General features: G+C 38.3%; 1 protein-coding gene across 1 annotated transcript; it reads right to left on the reverse strand.

Moving 5' to 3' along the window:
- LOC145493228 (A disintegrin and metalloproteinase with thrombospondin motifs 6-like) lies at positions 1-22,882 on the reverse strand. Its single transcript, XM_081472647.1, has 27 exons — positions 22,651-22,882; positions 22,459-22,526; positions 21,584-21,618; positions 21,204-21,276; positions 19,856-20,175; positions 18,997-19,144; positions 18,705-18,871; positions 17,969-18,052; positions 17,252-17,379; positions 17,074-17,084; positions 16,490-16,595; positions 16,099-16,233; positions 14,236-14,392; positions 14,036-14,131; positions 10,926-11,065; positions 9,914-9,980; positions 9,557-9,638; positions 8,602-8,726; positions 7,286-7,409; positions 6,948-7,037; positions 6,364-6,521; positions 5,626-5,758; positions 4,693-4,822; positions 3,792-4,002; positions 2,064-2,217; positions 829-1,137; positions 1-86 (listed from the first exon to the last, which is right to left on the reverse strand). The coding sequence occupies exons 2-26, from the start codon at positions 22,496-22,498 to the stop codon at positions 830-832; spliced, it is 3,222 nt and encodes a 1,073-aa protein (XP_081328773.1). The 5' UTR covers positions 22,499-22,526; positions 22,651-22,882; the 3' UTR covers positions 1-86; position 829.
- Position 22,883: the final 1 nt, after the last annotated feature.

Consider the following 22,883-nt stretch of genomic DNA (forward strand, 5'->3'; position numbering starts at 1 on the left):
TATATTCTTTCTCAACTGAGATAACATTCCTTGTTTGCTTCATCAGTGTCAATGATGAGTACGTTGCAATTCCTAAGCCATCACGCCTGCAATAAAAGAAAAAAAGATGGCAGTTTACAGCCTTTGTAATACGTCTGTATTTCATTTATTATGACTAGGCACAATTTTTAAAAAAGATCACGATGTTTTTCGATGTGTAATGCATGTTTTGGTATCACTCAACGTGAGTCATACCAAAACATGCTTTACGTCAGCTACAAAGGGCATTTGTAAAACCGTTTGACCTTATAAGAACCCAAGAAAGCATGCTCCATTAACTATAATTACATTCAAAGATAAATAACAAAGAAAGAAAGTGTGAATAATAACAATGGCTAAAGCGTAAGTGCTGAATTGACGTAATTGAATTGTTGATAGAATAAGGCTCTTCCCAGTTAACGTGTTTAACCTTCTTGGGTTTGAGTCTAAATCTCGAGGAGACAAATTACGGCGAAATTTTATCTGTCTTGGTTGCGTTTCGCCCAAGGAGATAAACACACCGTAGCAATATAGTGTTTTGTAGGCATCCCGTGATGCTGTTGTTGTTGCTCGTGGAAGCCATGATATACAGGGCATGTAGTTTGTTATTTAAGTAAACTTAGTTGTCTTAGGTCGGAACTCAGTTTACAAATCCTAACCATCAGACCACTCGCAACAGTTCTGATCCCAGAGCGAAACATAATTTAACTATTAAGATGATGGTAGAGGTTACGTAATAAGGAGATTCCCTAAAACAAGATATACGTTAAGCAACGAGAGAGCTAGACCAGTATAACTTGACTAGCTTACCTCAATAAAATTCATAGACGTAGAAAGTGTTAACTTTCCCGACGTTGTTCCAGCAATCTGTTGATGGTCCATGCAAATTATATGTATCCTTTGCTTTGTTTCCAGTCCAGCATTCTCCGTAGAACTGGATACCAAACACTTTGTTCTCAGGATAGTTGTCGTGGATGAATTGTGCACATTTTTCAATGATCTCGCTGATTTTGGTCCAATCAATATTTGAACGAAAACTTTTCACAAAATTCTGGATAGCGTGTGGTTCACCGTCATTAAAGCAGCCAAGACCTCTATACTTAAACAATGGCGCGGGAGCTGCAAACGGTAAATTATTCATTATAATTTTGAAATTGTTATGTAAACACATAATCGAAATACCAACTATTGTATGCGCTGCGAAGGGAACGCGCTGCTGTCAGTTTTACGGGGTAACGACATTGTATCCTCTTTCTTAGGAGATGGAAAAAATGAAAATATGGCAGACTGGTGGTTTTGCTTCGGATATGTTGAGACATATCGCGACAAATAACGTGGCAAAAAATAATACAAATAAAAATATATCAGGAACATAACATGAATGCAGCACATCAATCTCAATGTATGGAAAAAACACGATCCTCCTTATGGTGAGAAAGCTATTTAGGATGGGTTTCCATGTCTCTAGGTGATCGAAATTGTTAAATATTCATATCCCAAGGTGGTTTTTCGCAAAAAATTCGATTCCATCGAGAATATTTCGGTACATTTTATTTTTACGCGAGAGGTCTGCACCAACATTACTATCAGAGATTAAGTGAGGTGTTAAACAATGGGATTGGGCAAGTTACGCCTCCGAAAAATTTGGAACATTGACCATGCCTTAAAGCTAGTCCGTTTCAAAACATGCCGCTTATTGCATGTTGCATAAAATGCCAAACACTACTTATTATGCTACAGAGTTTACCTTCATAACTTATCCCATTAATTTAATTAGCACAAAATATATTTCTCTGTTATGTGAATATAAATCCAGAATAAATTATAATAATGATTTACAATTACAGTCGACTCCCGATAACTCGACCCTTCTGGGGAAATAGTAAAAGGTTCGAGTTATCGGGAGTTCGAGTTATCGAGGGTAAAATTATACAGATAATGGCCTGAAGGGAAATGAAAATTACTTCGAGTTAGCGGGGGGTTCGAGTTTGCAAGGGTTCAAGTTATCGGGAGTCAACTGTACATCCGAACAATGAGTATCTTACTTGGACAAAGCTCCATATTGCACTTCATTGCGGTCGGTGGCTTAGTAGCATAATAACAGAGAATCTCAGGAGCTATCACCAACTTTCCTTTGTCATTTAGTCGCTTACAAACGAGATTGCGGCTCTTAAATCCTCCGCCACACGTTGATGAGCACTGGAATGTCAAAAAGTAAAACTGTGAAAAATAATTCTACGCCAAATTTAACATCTTTTAATCTGTGTGGAGTTAAGACAGACTGCTAGTTTTGTCTTAATTGTCTCCTATCTTTTGATCAGTTTAATCTGCCATAAATAGCTTCCAAATTGGAATGAAAAGTTCGAAGAGTCATTTAAGGTGTCTCAATAATGTTGTTGTTATTTTTCTGAACCGTAGCATTTGCAATCAGCTTTATACCAGTCTTACCTTGATCGTATCGGTTGTTGGAAATAGATTCAATTTTCTTGTCATGTACTTCTTTTAGGATAAACAGTAGAAACAGATTTTTTTTCTATTCCCGCAAACTAGATTGTAAATTTTAGTAATGTCACTCCTGCTATAACATTTGGGCAATTATCGATTTCGAGCATTTTTTTAAACGCCTTGAAAATTGCTACATAACATATTTTTGTAACATTCAACACCATCTTGATAGTGCAAAGAGTCTTACTAGTAAGTTTTATTAACATTGATTCTCTGAAACCCTTTGAAATTTCACCAGAGGGCATTTGAACGCCGAGGTAAAATAGGGAAAACGACAGCGCGGTAAATTGCAACGTAATTTATCTATCACCGCGGGAATGTAGTACACTTTGAATATTTAGCATAATATTATAATTCGTAAAATTGTGACGCAACGTTTTCGTAGGTTAAAGAGTCTTCCTTACTGCTAAATTTTAGATCGTCGGTTGGCTACAAAATAAATCGTTTCTATTTTCTATTATCTGAGCTTTCTAAATTAACCAAATACGACGTGTCGTTTTCAGATTTTTGAAAAAGCGCTAAAAATTGCTCCCCCGCCCCCCCAAATAAATCAAGCTAGTATAGGAGTAATGTTATGAAAAACTCTCGCCCTCAAGATCTCGCAAAAAAAAAGAAAATAATAATAATTATAATAAAAAAACTTTTATGCCATAAAAACGTAGCTTCAACAGACGTTTTGGTGTTAGATATATTTTGATGCAATTCCATCAAAATAGGGTTCATCTGTCCGTCAATTTAGTATTGCTGATATTATGCCGGTAATTATAATGGTTTAAAAAACTTGTGTAATTGTCGAAATCAAACGTGCTGCAGTACTTTTATTTCTTGAGTATTACATGTTCTATGTGCCATAGTTTGATATATTTATTCAAAAATATGGCTCTTGCAAAATTCAAGTTTCTAGTTCATCGTTTCCATGGAAAGAGTGCCTTTTTAAAAGTACATTATACCAAATGTTATTCTATTTTCTCAACTACCAGTATAATCGATTCCAATGGTTGACTCGGGCTGCGTCCTCGTCAGCTATGACGTGATAGAAATCTCGAAGTCATGATCTAATCTTTAGTGTAAGTTCCACATCCATCTGACTAAAGAAAGAGTGATGAAAAACTGATTGAAAATGTTGGGAATTTATCAGAAAAAAAAACCTTACCGATGCTCCAGTGAAATTACTTGCCCATTTTTGCCTTTTCAAGCGATAACCATATGGAAATTATTAAGACAAACTTTTTAAATACACTGTAAATCAGCACCACCGATGATCTTACCTGTGACCAGGCGGTTGCCTTCCATTCCACGTGACAAATGATCTCATTACAGCTTCTTTTCGTACCTCCCGAAGGCTTGTCACCACTACAAGAAGAGTCCGGCAGGATCTCAAACTTGGTTTGCGAAATCTTTCGGCGACAGCGAATTTGACGCTTTTGCACTCCTTTGCCGCAAGTTCTGGAGCAAGAACTCCATTCTGATATGTACCAACTTTAAGAAAGAAAAAAACAAGGTTAGGTTAAATTGCATGCAGGTGGATGAGTAATCTTGGTCTAGATACTGGAGGCGTGCATTGTTAAGAAGAAATGCAGTCCTTCCAGTTTTATTCTGTCCCCTCCACACATTATTTTAAATTTGCCTACATATAAGCCCCTATTCGAGCGTATCTCGGATTTGAAACCTTATATTAGCAACGGTTAGTAATTAGCTTAGTCACAAGATTAGTATTTCGTTAAAAAACTGTTCAGGTCTGTCGAGTCAATAAACCAGGCAAGAAATGGGTTTGAAACATCATGTTAAGGTAACCCTAAGAACTAGAAGAAATATGCAAAACAACAACAACAAAAAAGCTTGCGGAAAAACTATACTGCACGAACTAATTACGCCACTGATCACCGGGAAACTGACGTCCATCGGGAAAAGCCATGTTTGTCCTGGTTCAACAGCTATCTAACCGGTATGCTTCGGCCACAGACATCGGTATTGGCTGGCGGCGTTTCGATCATGGGTTAATCAATCATTACATACACAGTTATTCATATGTCAACGTTCCTCCAAGCTACTTGTACTTAGGAATAGCAAAAAGAGGTGGTCAAGAAATCTTGAAGCTAGTGTTGCAGGGGTTAAATTGCCTTTAGTTCGGAAAAACTCCATGAGGAGAAAGAAAACCGTTGAGCTTACACAGGCTGGCATGGATGGGTGTTGCACGACCTTTCTACTGCTGGTTTTCTTGACTTCTGTAAACACAGCTTATGTCCAACGTAAGATCCATCATCGATTCTTGTACATTCCACTGTTCGCCTCTCCTTACCTTGAAAATCATCACAAATAAAAAAAAATATATAATGTTTATATAAATTATAAATAGGCAGGTACGTGACAAATTTTTTAAACTGAAAGAAAATAATTTTTTATATACACCAGAAATCGGGTGGAAACAATGAGATCAGCAATTTGTTAAAACTTTATTTTTATAAATGACGGTTGTTTTTAATCCTCTTTTAGCTTGTTATATTTTGGGGACGAGGTTGCATCTCCTGCGGGTGGGACGGAATCATGATGTGTATCATTCTGCTTTGACGGTTAACTGTCCTCAGCTTTACTGGGCTCAGTACATATTTCTTGAAATACGCATTTTTGTGATGATTTGTGATAAATGAGATACGCTATTTATTGATTAAACCGGCTTTGGGCCTTTGCCTTCAGCCATTTTATTAAGTCTCTCAATATTTGCGTTTTTATGGGCGCCCAGTAAACGAGCGTGGATAATGCAGCCCAATGTTTTTTTACGAGTTTCAGCTTAAATGGGAAAGAAAAAGGACATAAATCATGCATTTGAAAACACTCTTCAACTTCTTTAGACGGTCATCATAATCATCATCATCATCATCAAAATCAAATCTTTATTTTCTCATAATGATAAATAAAATAATATAATAAAACTTAATTATATATTTAGAGTTAGAATGATTAACTGAATTAAGTTATTTTAGAGCTCTGTACGTTGGCGCTGGACCTGAAGGCTAATGCCAGCCTTGCATATTACGACTTAACGAATAGACCTGGCCTTATCTCAAAAACTACCTTGATTATTTTAGAAAAATCTTCGTTTACCTGTGGCACATTTCCTTGAGCATTTACCCCAAGATGTTATGTTCCACTGAACATCCTCGACTCCAACACTAGAAATCAAAGTCGGATCATAGAACTCGTACCACACTCCCGTCTTTGGGTAGCCAGGAACAAACTACAGAATGGAAAGACATATTTAGAGTTTTAGAAAATAATGTTGCTGTAATGTCCCCGTGTTGCTGTTTGGCGTAACATCACATTTACAATTGCACCGTTCACATTACACGTGTCTTTAACGGCTCATAACAGCACATAAGCGGATTGTAAAGCAAATCCACGATCAGCTCTACAACACCCAATTTTTAAAATGAGGTAAGACAATCTTACCTAGACTCTACCTCATGCCCCCTATCAATATTGTATGAATTTAGAACTACATACATTGAAAGAGAGGTCTGAGGTGGACAGAATCAAGGGTTCTTTTTCCCATTTTCACTCTATCGCGTTCTTTCAAGATAGATGTGATTCTAGGGTTTGTTTAAGCAATGTTGCAGGTGGCTCTAGTTTTTAATTTCTGTCATTCAGGAGGAATTTCATGTACGACATTCAGAAATCATCAAAAAAAAAAAAAATCATTGTTAATGTCATTTGTCCTCAGCATGATTCCTTCACATGAGCCTTTATTGCAAGCCGGTTTTAGACTAGTTCAGGTATATCCTCCCTCCTCCATTTGATATTTTACATCACAATTGTGAATTCATCACTTTCCGTATCACTTACCACTATTGTTAGTTTTTCAGTAGTTGGCCCTGGAATGTAAACCGTGTTTATGTCGATGTCCTTTTCGTGATAGTAGTGGATCTCAGTTCCTGCCGCGTAAACCGTTTTGCTCCATGTAGGTATCGGTATCACATACCTATCGTCTTTGTCCTTGATACCTAATATATTTATCACATTTCTAAATGAAATTACAGTTACTAAGTCGTATATTGCAGGAAATGAATTTAACTCTATATATTAATCAATCAATAATTCAATCAATCTACCAATCTACCAATCCACCAAACAGTAACTAAACAAATACAATACAATGTATAGAGAGGAGCCGCATCAGCCTTAGCTGGTTTTCATTCGGTCGAAGTGAAATTTGTTCCAACGGAGCAAGGTGCGAATCAACAACAAACTCAACTCACATACATGTATGCAACCAGGTCGGAATCAAACGCGGCCCAAATTGGTCCTTAAACAGGTGTATTCTTACATTTACAAAACGTATGCCTGAAAATTCCAGTTTAGAAACATTTCCCCATTTAAAGCGTTTAATCTTCTTATTTTCTTTAAACAAAGTTTGAGTCCTTGCTTACCAAGCAGGTTTTGGTCTGGTGTGTCTTGTTCCACATACACTGAAGTGGACCCAATAGGAACTTCGAAAATCGTGCAAGCCACATTTGGTCCTAGACGTCCAAGAGAAATCAAAAAATGATTGGCTTGTTAAACAAGAACTGGAAGTTTCAGTTTTGTTAAGTTTCCCTTTTAAACAAATGGAAGCATACTGTTATAAATACTTGTAAATTGTGTCAACTAAATTTACTGTCAATTTCACGTAGCAAAAGCGCCGTATTGTCTCACAGTGCAGATGGTGTATATCAAGTTTATCAATACTATCGGAGCCAGTCTTACGCATAATCACTTGGACACTTACCAAATCCGGGACATTTGTCGTTCCAATTCCTTTCGACAAACTTGCATTTTGAACTGTCACCTCCACAGACTCCACATCGATCACGCTTTAGCCCAGAATCCAGCCCGTTATCACAGCCTACATGCTGTTTCAAAATACACAGGGCGGGGAATTTCAAGATTAAAGACATTCAAAACTATAACAAATTATTCTTAGTGGCTTGTTGAATATATATCATTTTTCTACCTACTGTAACAGACTAAACCAATGCAGGATATTATACTGTAAATTAATTTAGGTGTTAGTTTCTCGTAAAGAAACTGTTAGGCTGCGCCAATGGGCAAGTAGAAGACCTAGCTACTATCAATGAAATTGATTAATGTAAATAAACCGCCGTGGGGAAGTTATTGAAACTGAGGAGGGTTAGCTCTTTGATCAGAGGAAGGGCTAACGCTCAAGCCATCAGTTTTACTGATTAGCCTCCAACGGCGGTTAATTTACCTTTATCAACTTCAAGCTGATAAATAGCTAAGAATTACTAGATAGGTTTCTCTGGAGTCCAGGATCAACTCCTGCTTTTATTTTTGTTATTTGTCTTTAAAATGTGTCATTGGGTGGGTGATGCACTTATTTTCCTAAATAATTTTGAAATCAAAGTTAAATATTGTCATATAAATAATAATAATAATAATAATAATAATAATAATAAACTTTTTTGGGGCGCATTAAAAAAAAATTCAATGCGCTTACATTGCTATAAAAAATAAATATCAGTATTTCCACTGTATCAGATGGTAAAAATGTAAAATTAAAGTCGAGTCGTGTCAAGAATTTTCTAATAGTTCCCTTTGAAAGGACATTACTAGGGTCTAATATGCTTTAACCCTTTCCTCACCACGGTAAAAATATCCTAATTTATAATAATTAAAAGCAATTTCCAATTTCCCGATAGAAAGATACAGTTTCTTTAATATCTAACCCCTTGATTTTGTTTCTCCAGTTTTCTTTTAGAAAGTTTTTCTTTGTAAAAATTAAGAGAGTGAGGTGTTAAGTATCTTTCGCCTTTGAAAGGGTAATTTCACTTCTCGTGACATCCCAAAATACTTCTTGTGGTGCTAATAAAACTAGAAAAACCTTTTCAATTAACAATTTCTGTTTGACCCAGCAATTCAGTATTAAAATGACCAAACTGTATTGTGCTGATGACATATTGTTGCGCCTTTCACCACAGCGAGAACTTCTGAGGTTAAAAGTTTGTCCCAGACTGTGCGCCAAAACTCAACCTATATTTAAGACAGAAGGAAAAAGAGACAAAAAAATATCGTAAATCATCTTACCCTGCACTTTCCCTGGATACAGACGTCTTTAATTGTGGGATCATTGGTACACCTTGTCCCATCCTTCACGGGTCGATGTTGAGGATAAGCAAACTTTCCCTTACGGCAAGTTAATAAGCACTCATCTGAGAAAGAGTAGGCAATATTTGTTAGACATATACAGGCAAAAACTAACGATAGACAAATCCGACGTTTCGGCGACATCTTGGCGCCATTGTCAAGGGAAACTAATTAAATATGCGATTTCAAGAGGAACTAAGAGTTCAGAGTTTCTAATTTGTATAAGTTAGACAAAGACTTTAGCGCGAACTGAGTCTGATTGTCTTGAAATCGCATATTTAATTAGTTTCCCTTGACAATGGCGCCAAGATGTCGCCGAAACGTCGGATTTCTCTATCGTTAGTTTTTGCCTGTATATGTTTATCTAAATCATTGTGTTGATTAATATTTGTTAGAATTTTTATGAATAACAAAGTCTCAGAATCTATGCATTGCAATTGCAGGTCTTGCCTTCATACGAAGTCTCAACGGGCAGTTCTGCCAACAGCAAAAAACTTAGCTTACATATCTTTAAAACATCCGATTTCCATTAACCTCAATTGTTCACTTTAGTTATTTTCTAAGGCACATACAGCATTGTAGCTCTAGCCTCAAATCAAGTGGCCCATTTAAAGATGAAGCATATAGTTGCTTCACCACTGCCAATATAATTATTGTAACAAAACATACTTTTCTGAGCCCAGCCCAGCAATTAAAGGATGAAGTGGTTTGTTGAAACAGCGATAAAACAAGTTTGAATGAACTAAATATTTAGAGGAAGAAACTGCAAGAGGGAATACCCCTGCTTCTTTTATGGAATGCAGCGCTTTCTAATGCTGCCAAACATTATCTACATGTACATAATATGAAAACTATACATATCTTAAATAAAGTAACGTTAAAAATGCTCTTGTACCTGAGGTGAGATATTCTGAATAGTCGGGATCAATCTCTTCGCACTGGAGTTGACGAAAGGACTTTGAACCAGCAGGACATGGCTGTTGTAGGATAATAACGTGAGTTAGTTTTTAATACATTGTTAGACTGATCCGCCTTGCATAGTTTAGCTATTTGAGGATCTGTCCGATGTGATATTTACCATGCGATTATACAGCCGTGGCAGAATACCAATAAGGACGATGATAGGGAGGCGTACTCTCCAACCCAGATCCCCTACGGCCAAGCGTCAAGCAGAGTGAGATTTGGATATGAGATTAAGCGACAGCAGAAATACAACAACAAAACTGCAACACCAGTAACAAAACTAACTGACCTTTGGGTTGCAGATTCTCCAGTGCCCTTCAGCTGGGCCTATACAATTCTTTCCACCATTCTTTGGTCTTTACATGAAAATGAAGGAACGATTCGACGGATGGATCGATAAATGAATGAATGAAAGAACGTTTGAGTGAATCAACAATGAATCAACAGTCAATCAATCAATCAATCAATCAGTCAGTCAGTTAATCATTCAATCAGTCAATCAACAGTCAATCAATAATTCAATCAATCAGTCAATCAATTAGCCAATCAACAAGTCAATTAGTCAGTCAGTCAGTCAATCAGTCAGTCAGTCAGTCAGTCAATAAACCATTCAATCGACTAACCACCCAATGAATTAATCAATCCATCAATTAATCAATTAGTCAAGAGATCGACCGATCGAGCGAGCAGGCGGCAAAGCAAGCAAGCAATTAAGTGATCTGTGCCTCGGAATTGTTTATATTTACGTGATAAGAACGTTTTAAAAAGAAATGAAACGGTTTAACAAGGCCAACAACAGTATCAAGCACATTTCACTAGTTATACTTTGACGGATCAATACGTACACTTCTTAATATAACAATGGTCATAACACAAATGCTCAATTATTGGTGTAGAAGATTTGGTCATCGTATCTTCATAGCATAATAGGTCACCATAGTAACATTTCATCCTGTTAAAGGCACTCTTCCTTTTATCTTTAAGTCCTCGTAACTAAAAAACGTACTTGGTGACCCCCATGTTTATTATCGAATTGTGGCATGGTCACAGAGCTCGATTCTTAAGTTAAAACAACTTAAAGCTAAAGTTGAGGGTGTTTTAACAGGTGAGACTGTTGTTATGGTTGTCTGTTATACGAAACATTGACCGAGACTTGTCTACCAATGATTGGAGATTTGTGTGTTCATACTGATATTGTAGGGTCGTCCGACAAAGGGTGTCAGTACTGATCCATCAAAGAATAAGTGATAGAAATAACTGGAAACTGTTTTCAGCCACCCTTAATCCGCCACAAATCTTACACTGGATTCGTGCAAGTTCTTGTCCTAGACTGAACACCTCCACCACAGGGTCGGGTACACTTTGCAAACACTGACCAGTTGCTCCAGCGACCATTGATAACGCGTGATCCATCGTCTGTACATTGACCATTTATACACCACTGAAAAACAAACACAGGAGTACTTAGGGATGTAATGTTCATCAGAAACAGTAGATACTCATACAGTTGTACTGCACCTAAAGTTAACATGACTTCACTGTGACTGCATCAACAGCCATTTTATAGTTAGATTATATGAAGAAAGAAACGGACAAAGAAACGGCCGCCTATTTCTTAACAAGCGCACACTGTTACGTTACTGACTATCTGCAACAGAAGAAATAGTAAATAGCGTAGCCAATCTGAGAACGACATTCGCGATAGAACGGTAGTAGAGTTATACTAATACTGAACAGATACACGTCAGCATGGAATCTAATTGTTAAAGAGCCAAACGTTTCGATTAGCGTTTAACTTGGCTTGTCGCATAACTATCGCCATCGGTCCATTGTTTGACATCGTTTAGTTTAATGTAAATTGGGTTTAGTTTACTTTAATTTGGTTGTTTGATTACCTAAAACACGAAACGAAGAAGAGAAAAGCAGTATATCTGATGACTGCGTGATTTCATTGTTTATGCTCACTATTAAGAGTGTTCTCGGTTACGTCTATACGATAAATTAAGCATATTTAAGGATGTTCGCGCCCAAAATGCTCCCACATACAGATTTTTTTAAAACTTGCCACTCAGAAAGGTAATGATCTACTTTTGCCAAAAAGGCAAAAAAAAATGGGGGGTCATCGACTTCGTCTTAGAGAGAACATGCCCGGAAGAACACCCTAAATCTTAAAAAATCGGGCTTCGTTAGCGAATAAGGCTACAGTGTCTGTAAGCCCCAAAATATTGCAATTAGATCTTTAAAGTGAAATGTTCCCTGCCAAATATTGTTTAAGTGGACGTATTAAGTGAATTTAGTCAACTGGTGAGGTTCCTTAAAGAACAAGTTCGCATTTAGCGACCATAGTTTCACGCGCCTTGCAGCCACAAGATGGCGGGATTCGATGTCCCGTGAACAGAAATCTTGATTTTTTTTTTTTTTACTTCCCACATTGATTTTTTGTTCATTTTTGGAAAATGTGGAGATAATTGTAAATAAATCTGTTTCTGGAAAGAAAAGTAGGGATCACCGAACGTCCAAGATCGTTATATCCAAGTAAAGCTATAGCAAAGGTCATCTGCCCTATTTTAGTAATTAGCGCGCATGCTCGACGCATGACGTGGCGTGTGAATTTGCGTGCGCAATAAGGATGCGCAGTAACAACTAGCACGAGCGTCCTTAAGGTGCGCAGTTCAACGTAAATGTTCTTCAGCCAGTACACATTAGCTACATTTAACACACTTACATTTCACCTGTTATTTTGCCTGTAAGATTGAAATATGTGCAATCAGGAGCCATAATCAGGGACGGAGACCGTTAGTCGGGATCCGCGCTCACCTGTGATGTGGGACAATTTTGCTATTTTAAGAATAAATTGCGCCACCCTGATGACATATATCCACCCGGATCCACGCGCAAGTCTTGGGTTCTCTTTTGGATGTTGTCATGTTAGCGTTGACGTTTTCGTACATTTTTTGTTCTGAGCTAATGGAAAAGGTGAGTTTTTCGGGGTTGAAAACAAGACTTTAATTTCGCTGCGCTGTGAATGAATAGCATCTGCTCGCGCTAGTTGTACGCGTAAGCTTTTGCATTTCTTCTGACTTATGAATATAGCTTTATAAGAAAACTCTCTACATGTACTCTGGAATCCGGTTAATTTATGAGTTTCTAAGATCAATGCTTAATCATAACCATTGTTATTCTTATTGTTTCTGCTTGTTTGACGCGTTTATGAAACGTTTTGGAAGGAAAGTCCGACGCGTACAAGTAGCTCATTTGCATGGTGCAGCGCGTGCACTTTCAAGTCCGAGACGGTGTTTTCAATCCTCCGTAGGAAAAAAGATGGCGACTGGTACATTTACCCATAGGTCTTAGCGAGCGAAAGCCTTAACAACTTTCATAAAAACGCACAGAAGAGTTACAAAATCTTCAAACCTAGCATACACAATGTCCTTCGTACAGGGACAAATATTGTAAAAATTTGGCTTTCTTTGTGCCTTGCAGGCTGTGTTAAGTTCGCAAGGTATTGTGGTAAAATGTACAGCCGCCATTTTTTTTCCTACGGTGGATTTTCAACAAATTTTGACAAAGATTTCTTTCGTTCTCTTTTGTGCTGAGACAGACTACGAGTAGTCCCTCTTTCGTTTAGTTCGTCGAACGAGACCGTAACTAAACCGCGAGGAAAAAAGGCCGCGTGAAATAGAGTGTAGTAATGTAAAAGCAGTAGTAAATTGAAACCAGTTACCAGCTATCACCAAATCTTCGACCACTTTGGCACAATTTCGTTCTCGTTTGAAAGGTGTGGAGTTTACAGGGTGCCAGTGTATAAACTGTATTTTCTAACTCAAATTTTTAATATTAGGATTAGTTGCTCTTAGGAATATTTTATATTTTTATTGTGATTTTATCTTAGCGAAAATTGAAATTGTAAGTAGTAACGTTATTGTAAATAGTCGTGCGTTTTTTGTCATGAGCCCCTGGCTCGGGAGATTTGGCAACCACTCCCTACGTTTACAACTCAAAATAAATTTACCTTACCTTACCTTACCTTAACTTACCTTACCTTAAAAGAAGCAACGGAACACAATTTGGTCAGTTATAAGGGGGACATACTTAAATTCGACACTGTCTGTACTTCACTCGAATTCGAGCAGTTTACGAACGAAATACTTAAGCAAAATTCCAACAGACATAAACGTAATGAGTTGTGGGCCAAAAGCATAAAATTTCAGACGACATTTCCCCTGCGCGACATCCGCAAAAATGCTCGCAGCATGTACGCGCGTGTGCCCCACGCGATGGCTTAAGTTGTAAAAATAACAAAATTGTCCCATATCATAGGGACAGTCCCAATACTAGAAATGGCGCGCGCTTACGGTCTCCTTCCCCGATTATGGCTCCTGGTACAACTAAAAGATCAAAGTATGCTTACATGTCTATCTCCACATCTGGTTCCATCAACAGGAGATGTCGGAGAGAAATAACACTTCTGGCCATCTTCCGTACATCCCAATGCTTGACAAGACGTCTTCAAAAAAATTAAAATAATATTAATAATAACGATTAAGTTTTTTTAGTTTCGTTCTGAATTTCATAGCTAATAATCTCGTGTAGAAAAACTGTTTCACTCACCAAGCGTTGCGGGCATGCGTAGAAGCGGTCGCCGAAAGCCATCTCGCACTGTTCATCTCTATTAATGACTTGTCCTGGAAGTTTGCCGTAAAACTCTTTTGCATCTTGTATAACTTCAGATATTGGGGGGATGTCATCTAGGCAGTTTGATCTCTGGCTTTGAGGGCAAATAAATGGATTACAAACCCATTCATCGCAAGAATTCTTTGTCAACGTCTTTGATTACCTCACAAATCCCAGTGCGACATCATTTATAGGGAAGAATGTCAACCAAGAACATATGTTTGAGCAATTACATGCCTGTTCAGTTAATACACTGAATAATCCAAATCAAAGTGGCTATGAACTACTCAACTTGGAAAATTGATCGTCTGTAAACAGTGACAATTTTGATGCCACTGACTTGAAGTTTTAGTCCGTAGGTTAAATTAAAGTTAAAGCCCACTGGCAAAACGCAACAGTAAGAGAATACACGAGGAGATGCAACACTATTGGAAACATTCATGAAGTTGTTGGTGATCCTCGTCCGAGTCACTTATAAAGAAAGTACGGCTTCTTGTCCGATCAGCAAAACAATTATAATCGGATTCTCATTTTCATTCCTACTTTTTTCGCTCTTTATTTCCCAAGCGATATCAGTGATTTTTTCTTTCTTTGTTACCTTTTGACAGGAAATTAATTATCCAACGTAGAGTCATAATACGACAAGGACCGCGCTGCTTCTCGTCCGCTCAACAAAATTAAGCCCTTTTCGCCGGGGTTCCTGCTTGGATGGATTCCAAAATACGGAAGCCCCGTGTTGTAATAACTTCTGTTTTTTTTTCTTTTTTTTTCTTCTCTTTCCAAGGCGATATTAGTGACTGTGTAACTCCCAATCTTGTTTAATGTCTTTTTTTTCTATTTATCAACTATTTTGTTCAAATCATTTCGCCATGTCTGTATTCATCTTTGAAGCATTTATTTCAATACTGTATAAATAATAGCGAAACACGTCGTTTGAATTCTCCTCGATTCTCTTGTCTGTTGATCGTCCAAAACTTTTAATCACGGCTTAAATCATAATTCGAAAATTCATACAGATCTTCAGTTTTGTGATCTTCAATATCTCCTCATTTTTCGGCAATCGAGTACTGTTAAACCTGCACAAGCGGACACCTGCGGGAAATAAGCTAGTTATATAATTAGCTTCTATTTATAAAAACGTTTGTGCGAAAGTCTATTCAATGTAGATTATTTCTGCGTTAATATATTTAGTACTTGCGTCAGAAATTCAACGAATATCTTAATTGACACGATGTTTGAAACTCAGGGGAGGGGGGGGGGGAATCCTCTATGAAAAGGTCGGAGATTCCCGTCGTCTCGGGTACAAATCAAGGTTTCTGGTCTCACTTAGGGTGTTGATGACGAAACCTCACCATTCTTAGCTGTCAAAGTGTCCATTAGGGTGCACTCGAAGCAATGATAATAATAAAAGAAACGCTCTCATTTGTTTTCCGCTGATCTCTCGAGTACGCGAGGCGGGTCTACAAGTGCGCGCAGGATCCTTTCTTGAACAGTGGCTAGGAATCGAACCTGTTCCGTCTTAAGTGATATCTTTTAGGGGTCTAATGAAGCACGAGTAACGATCACATTAGTCTTCTTTAGGAGTTCAATTCAAATTTTCAATTCCAAATGTCTAGCAGGAAGTGACCCAGTGAAGGAGTTATGGAGTGAAATCGTCCCACCACTACAAGTTAAAAAATAAAAATATTTTCCAAGTTAAAAAGGCAGCTGTTGAGGTATTAAAACTGATTTTCTTTTGCACTTTGGGGAAATGAAAAACCACAATCCATGTCATGTCTAACTTTTGTGGTGTTAGTGTACCTCAAGAAGTCCTGAAAACGTTCCCGGCTACACGCAGACCATTTCATGGATCCAGGTCCGATTGGTATTGTCGATGCCATTAAATTGATATGATTCGCACAGCCGCTGGAGGAACCATCATGCCCAACGCCCATCCTTTGTCATGAAATTTAATCAATCGACAGATATGTCATGAGTATAAGGTGTCTTAAATTCATGGAAGAAAAATAAAAAATAAAAATGTTCTTTTAATGTTTAAACATGAAATTAAAACAGGAAACTGAAGAAGGCCGGGAACTAACAGGGGATGTTGAGAACCCAGCAAGGGAGCGGTATCTGATATAGGGAGGGCAAGTGTAATAACATTCAGCTCCGCTTTCTTTCATTTTTGAGGAAACGGGAAATAACTTACGTATGAGCGAGTTCATGAGTCAGGACTAAAGCGCTTCCAAGACCAATGTCGTTAGAAAGAGCAGCGCCAAAGACATCTCTGCAAGTGGATCCTAAGCTGGCAATCCCTGAAGGTTGAAATGATGCCTTTTTTAGAAGTCTGTATGACAACTCCACGTTGTTTTCGATAACTTCGTGAAGAAACGAAATGTGGAAGGGTAAACTGAGTTTAAATAATCATTGATATGAGTATGTTTTATTGTGAAGGAGCGTCCAGTTCTTACTGCGTACAACTTTTCGTTTCTGGCAGATATATCGTCAATCAACGCTGTAATAGGCACGACTCTTTATTGTATGTTTTGATAACAGTACGACACAGAAGGATAACACGTGACTATCTAGAGTCCTGTAATGCTCAAATCGAAAACATAACAAATTGGTTATTTATGTCTATTTCGCTTTAATTACCCACTTTGTGGTAATAAATGATCCGTCTAGTAGCCTAATGCTATCAGCGGATCAGCTGACATTTATATCAATCTTTTAACTTCAATTGCAATTAAGTCTGAAATTGTGTAAATTAACAAGGAGAATGCGTAAACTAACCTCCAGAGCTCCTATAGAAGACGAAGAAAAAAGAGAAATTAAATTACATATTAAACTGATTATCGAGATAACATGACATTATAACTTGTGTGACCATGTATGTACGGCTAAGGGATATTGAGTTAATAAAGCTCTAAACTGAGTTGTGTTATGTATCTTCTCCGCAGACTTTACTCACCTTCTTGTAATGAGAACGACGGCATCAGCATGATCAGGATCGCTGTCTGAATGTGGAAAATTTTCTTTCGCCCAGGACTCCATTGCCTTGATACGCTCTGTTCTCGATGAACTTGAATCATATCCAAACTGACTCAGAAAAAAGTAAAAATGTCTGACTGGCTTACATGCAGACTGGCTGACTGGCTGACTGGCCGACTGGCCGACTGGCCGACTGGCCGACTGGCCGACTGGCCGACTGGCCGACTGGCCGACTGGCCGACTGGCCGACTGGCCGACTGGCCGACTGGCCGACTGGCCGACTGGCCGACTGGCCGACTGGCCGACTGGCCGACTGGCCGACTGGCCGACTGGCCGACTGGCCGACTGGCCGACTGGCCGACTGGCCGACTGGCCGACTGGCCGACTGGCCGACTGGCCGACTGGCCGACTGGCCGACTGGCCGACTGGCCGACTGGCCGACTGGCCGACTGGCCGACTGGCCGACTGGCCGACTGGCCGACTGGCCGACTGGCCGACTGGCCGACTGGCCGACTGGCCGACTGGCCGACTGGCCGACTGGCCGACTGGCCGACTGGCCGACTGGCCGACTGGCCGACTGGCCGACTGGCCGACTGGCCGACTGGCCGACTGGCTGACTGGCTGACTGGCTGCCTGGCTGCCTGGCTGACTGGCTGCCTGGCTGCCTGACTAAATAAATGAATGAACGATTTTATACCCCATCTTTCTTCAGAACCAGTCCAACAATCACCGGTGTGATCTTAATAGAACCAATACTGCTGTCGTGGTATAGTTGTGTAGCCTTTGGTATATAAACAAATTTATGTGTCAGTGCTGTATACGTGGGAATTAAACAAATGTAAAAAATGTAGGTTTTATTCTGCAGGCGGAGATGTTTCCTTCCGGCCGGTCTGCCTGTTCAAATTTCGGCAGAACTTAGAGGTTAGGCGTTAGGGACGCGTTAGATCAGTCACAACAATGTAATATTTGACTACATTGGTATTTAACCATAAATTGTCAAACAAGAGTTACAAAAGTAAAAGAAAGATCATAGAATTTTAATCCGAAAAGGGCGTGGGCTGTTAGTTTGTTACTCGCATTTCTACTTGAAAAATAAGTAATGACTCCAAGACGTATCTGTAAAACCATCGGAAAAGTTGTAAATATCTACATCCCTGAAAGGGAAATGATGGTAGCAATATACACTGCTCATGGTCTCGCAAAGGTTCATCGTGGACTTCAATTTCAGAATGGTCGGTTTGAAGCACTTAGCATTAATTTCACATTTGTACATATCTTCCTGTTTTACCAGAGAAACCCAGATATCACTCGCTGAAATGTCGCATCGGTTCTTCCATGTTAGCGGCCAAGATTCATAACGTGACATGCTTCCCACTTAACCTTCCCTTCAACTTGGAAAATGTATGAACTGTCGAAAAAAAAAGCTTACGTACAATGTGAGCGATTGCCAGTAAGTGAAAAGTCATCTCGTCTTCACCGTAACCTGAAATCGCAAAGTTGTCTGCTACTAAGGCCATTTCCAAGTATTTATGTGGGGCATCACGTTTTTGCCTTCGGTGCCGGTTTGGCTTCGCTCTTTTAATGCGATGTTCACCATCTTCTAAATTGAAAAAGTAAAAACACTCGTTTAAATACAGCTGTTTAATTTCTGCAGTTATACCGTGGACTCGTTAGTGAGAAAAACAACAACAAAAACAACAGCTAACAAAACTGAAGAGTTTGTACCTGAAATATGGTAAGTGGACGAAAGATCTTCAATTGATCGTCGATAGATGACGTGAGGTTGTCCAGCATTGAACTTAATGCTTCTAATAACGTGGGACGGAAGTGGGTTTATATAAAATGTGTCGTTGAGAGTCCGAATCATCCCTGCCTACGAAAGAACGACAGAAATGTATCCCAGTTGAATGTAAATAGTAAACTAAACAATAAGATTATTCGCTCTCGATTTCTACCGCGTGATAGTTGACGAGGGCTGCGCGCTCGTCAACTATCACGCGATAGAAATCGAGAGCGAATAATCTAATTGTTTTAGTATAAATCTACTAGTTGTTCAAAACTTTATCTACATCCTATTCACAGACACTTCGAAAACGCCAAGAAGCGGCCTTCATTTTGTCAACAAGCGCACACAGATACGCCACTCACTATCCATCACAGAATAGATAGTGAGTAGCGTAGCCAATCAGTCACAGAACGGCATTCGTGATAGAACGTTAGTAGATTTTTACTAAAATTGAATAGAATTTGCTAGCATTGTGCTTAAAGGATACTTGTAAATATTTCTTAAACATGTAGCAGGTTGTAGATGCAACATTTGTTACTTATTAGGGTAAATTCTTCTTTGTTTAAATAGAAAACTTGACTCTGCTTTGTATGTACTAAGTTGGACATTTTGCTTAGACTGATCGGTCTCGTAACCATACCAGTCGTTAAACAGAAATACATCAAAAGTTAAAATTGATTCAGAAAAACCACTGAGACCATTACAGTAAACACTTTGTTTCCGATGAATTAATAATGTTGAAAGCAGCTAACAACAAACACCGTCTGTTAAACTAATGAATGAATACTGTTTCCTTACCAAACCGTTGTTCTCATTTATAGCAACCAGTGACCCTGGATCGGACGTCACGTGACCGGTGTAATATACGCCACGTGGAATCTCCTTATACGTCGAACTACCGTTGATATGTACCGTCTGAACTAAGGCTGCCGATGTTATAAAAGGTCTAGCTTTCGTGAGATTCATGTGAATTGATCTTCCAAACGCTTCCACTTTGAAAAACCAAAAGTTTGCTTCATGTGCATTTCTACGCGTTCTTGTTTGGGTTCGGAGAGAGTAACCAACCAAATTCCCAAATTCATCTGCCTGGTAGGGCGATATAACCTCATATTCTGGGACTGAGAAATAGAAAGTTCGTTTTAGTAGGACCACACAGCTGATTGGCTACTGAGCTATCCGAGGTGTAACTGATTAGGAGTAACGATGTGGTATTTACTCCATGTTGCCTAGTTTGTTTTGACTCTGTTCACAATATTAAAAAAAGCGATAGCATAGAGAGAAGTTCTTAGAAGTGTTTCGAGTGTTTCGTGATATCCGCAGAAGAATCGATCCCTAAAGAAGAAGAAGAATAAGGACTTTATCATCGCGTCAATTACAGTTATCAGTTGGGTATCCCCACTGCTAATAGGGGACACCTATAGCTATAGCTAGAGCTATCTAAAAATAATATACAGAAAAGTCCTAAAAGAGAAATTAAAATTATGGGTTACAAAGGTAACAGCAACTACATCCATCTAGGATGTTGCCTAGATCTAGCCTCCTTACGGGGGTCTTAAACTGCTTGAATGAAACTGTGTTGATTACGGTATTCCATCCTTTTTAAATTTAGAACTTGAGATTGTTTCTAGCGAGTATGATACGAAATTGGACAATCAACGGAAGAAAATCTTAACTGTGGCATTTGATAGAAGCTATGCAAGCATCCCATCATATATATCGTTACTGGCGTAAAGTGTCAGCAGCTGTCGAGCATTATTGGAATAATAGGAATATGTATAATATTACCTCAATATATATGCCGTCGTTGAAATTTAACACCAAATCCGTCGACATTTACTACGAACTGTTATTTTTTATGAATGATCGGTTTAATAAATGGAACGATTAATTGACGCCGTCCTACAACACGAGACAATTCGGGCAAAGAACCACCCAGTGTTGATAGATCAGTGATAGAAAAAGTGCATACCTGTACATACAAGGAAAAAAAAATAGCCAAACAAAATGTCTTCATTCCCTAGGAAACCACGAGGGGGGATTCCGTTCATTGTGTGCCGCAACTTTCAGAATATCCGCACGTATACATAACATAATAAAATATAGAAAAAGCCCATTTAAAAATAAAGATGGGCAGTTAGTTCAACACCTTGCTCTCGTGGGTCAACTCCAAATGTTCTCTGTATGTCTTTATCTTCCATGCGATGATGCAAATCATTAAACTGCAAAATATAGCAATATTCTTATTAGAACATGTCAGTAGAATAGAATCATGTGGCCACCGACATCAGCAGGCATGATACTAAAATTTATATCACCATCTGCTTTGTGTAAGAGCCGTTACTATGTCAGCAAATTTACAATTACACTTTTAACCGAACTTGTTAGTTAAAGTTAGAGTATATATCGTTTGAATCTAATCGAAAAAATAGCACAGGCATTGACATTTCTTTATCACTGTCCACTTTTAACAAGCGTTATTACTGATCTTTGAGTAACACAGACACTGAAGGGTGGACATAACATTACCTGTTGTCTGGAAAATGGAGTGCTTACAACCAGTCCTAAGCCAAGGGAAACAACAGCAAACGAATTAAGTATACTACGTAAGGTTTAAAAAAACTCACTTCAATATGACTGGGAGTGATGATATTGCTACTAAAACGCATTGAGCACTGGGTCGCTTTAATTGTTTTTACACCTGCGAGAGCTTTGTGAATTAGAGGTGTCCTTAGTCACTGAAGTGGAGGGTATTGTTTTGTTTTGTTTTGTTTCTTTTTTTGCACGAAGTATGTTTTTCTCGGTAGGGTCCAAAACATCCAACCTATACTGAGCCTACTGCTGCAATGTTTCCCGAGCTGCTTCTTGATCTATTCTCAATAAACTTCAAACTAGACCGGCTGTTTACTAACTGTGAGGTCAGAATCTAATGACAAGCAGTCATCATACACGGACTTCGACGCATTCGATGAAAATATCACTTACAAGTAATGAGCTTTAATCGCTGCTTAATTTAGTTATTACATTACATTAAATTACATTTTTTCTGTTTAACATTTCTTTACGATAGACATGTTAAAGTTGCACTTATTCGTAAATTCAGAGATTATCTCTCGAAGTTCTTTTAAAATAATGTAACAATCCTGTTTAGACAATGTTCAGTTAATCGAATTATAGAATTATATTATTGGTCTTATTTCTTTTAGACCTGTAGAATGAACGCAGATCTGATCAGTCGTTGAAAGGGCTCAAACACAAATTATATGCGTATAAACTGATCAAGGTTATAATAGCCATGGTTTAAATATGCAATTTGTGATATAGTGGAAAGATATACATGTACATGACAAAACATGGTAATGCTACGGGAGTAATACGGTAAAATGTTTTTGTACGTGACTCACCTACGAAGAAATTACACATGCAGTAAACAACAAAGAGCATCGTGAAATCTGGAGACGACGAAAGTAATCTATTAAAGAAAAACAGCAGTTGAGAATAAAGAAATGCTTAGGCCGTGGCGTGTTCCCGAAAAAAAACAAAAATCAAAAACAAAAAAAGAATTGCAATCAACTTTAAAGTTGTAATTAAATTACCCTTTTAAGGGAGATATAATTGTCCTTGTAGACTGACTCCTAGAGTAGCGCAGAGGGTTTTAATTTCCAGTACTTTACCTCTTTTTCCATAATTTCCTTTTGTTTTTATACGGTTGACATAACTATATATGAACAGCTGTTGGATCTTGAATGTCAAAGTAACAATGTTACAGCAAACAGATTTTTTGTTTTACATATCACCCTTGAATTGTTTTCCAAGCTTTTTCCGGTAA

Source organism: Orbicella franksi, chromosome 7, assembly GCF_964199315.1.
Source record: "Orbicella franksi chromosome 7, jaOrbFran1.1, whole genome shotgun sequence".
In the NCBI taxonomy this organism is placed as follows: Eukaryota; Metazoa; Cnidaria; class Anthozoa; order Scleractinia; family Merulinidae; genus Orbicella; species Orbicella franksi.

Bases quoted from the DNA above. Each gene is read 5' to 3' on its own strand.
- LOC145493228 (XM_081472647.1), bottom strand. From the start codon at position 22,498: ATGCTCTTTGTTGTTTACTGCATGTGTAATTTCTTCGTAG. The intron at 7,410-8,601 runs GTAAGATGATTT...ATTTTGAAACAG, and splicing joins GTATCCAGGGAAAGTGCAGG to CATGTAGGCTGTGATAACGG. The intron at 7,038-7,285 runs GTAAGTGTCCAA...TTGGACGTCTAG, and splicing joins CGACAAATGTCCCGGATTTG to GACCAAATGTGGCTTGCACG.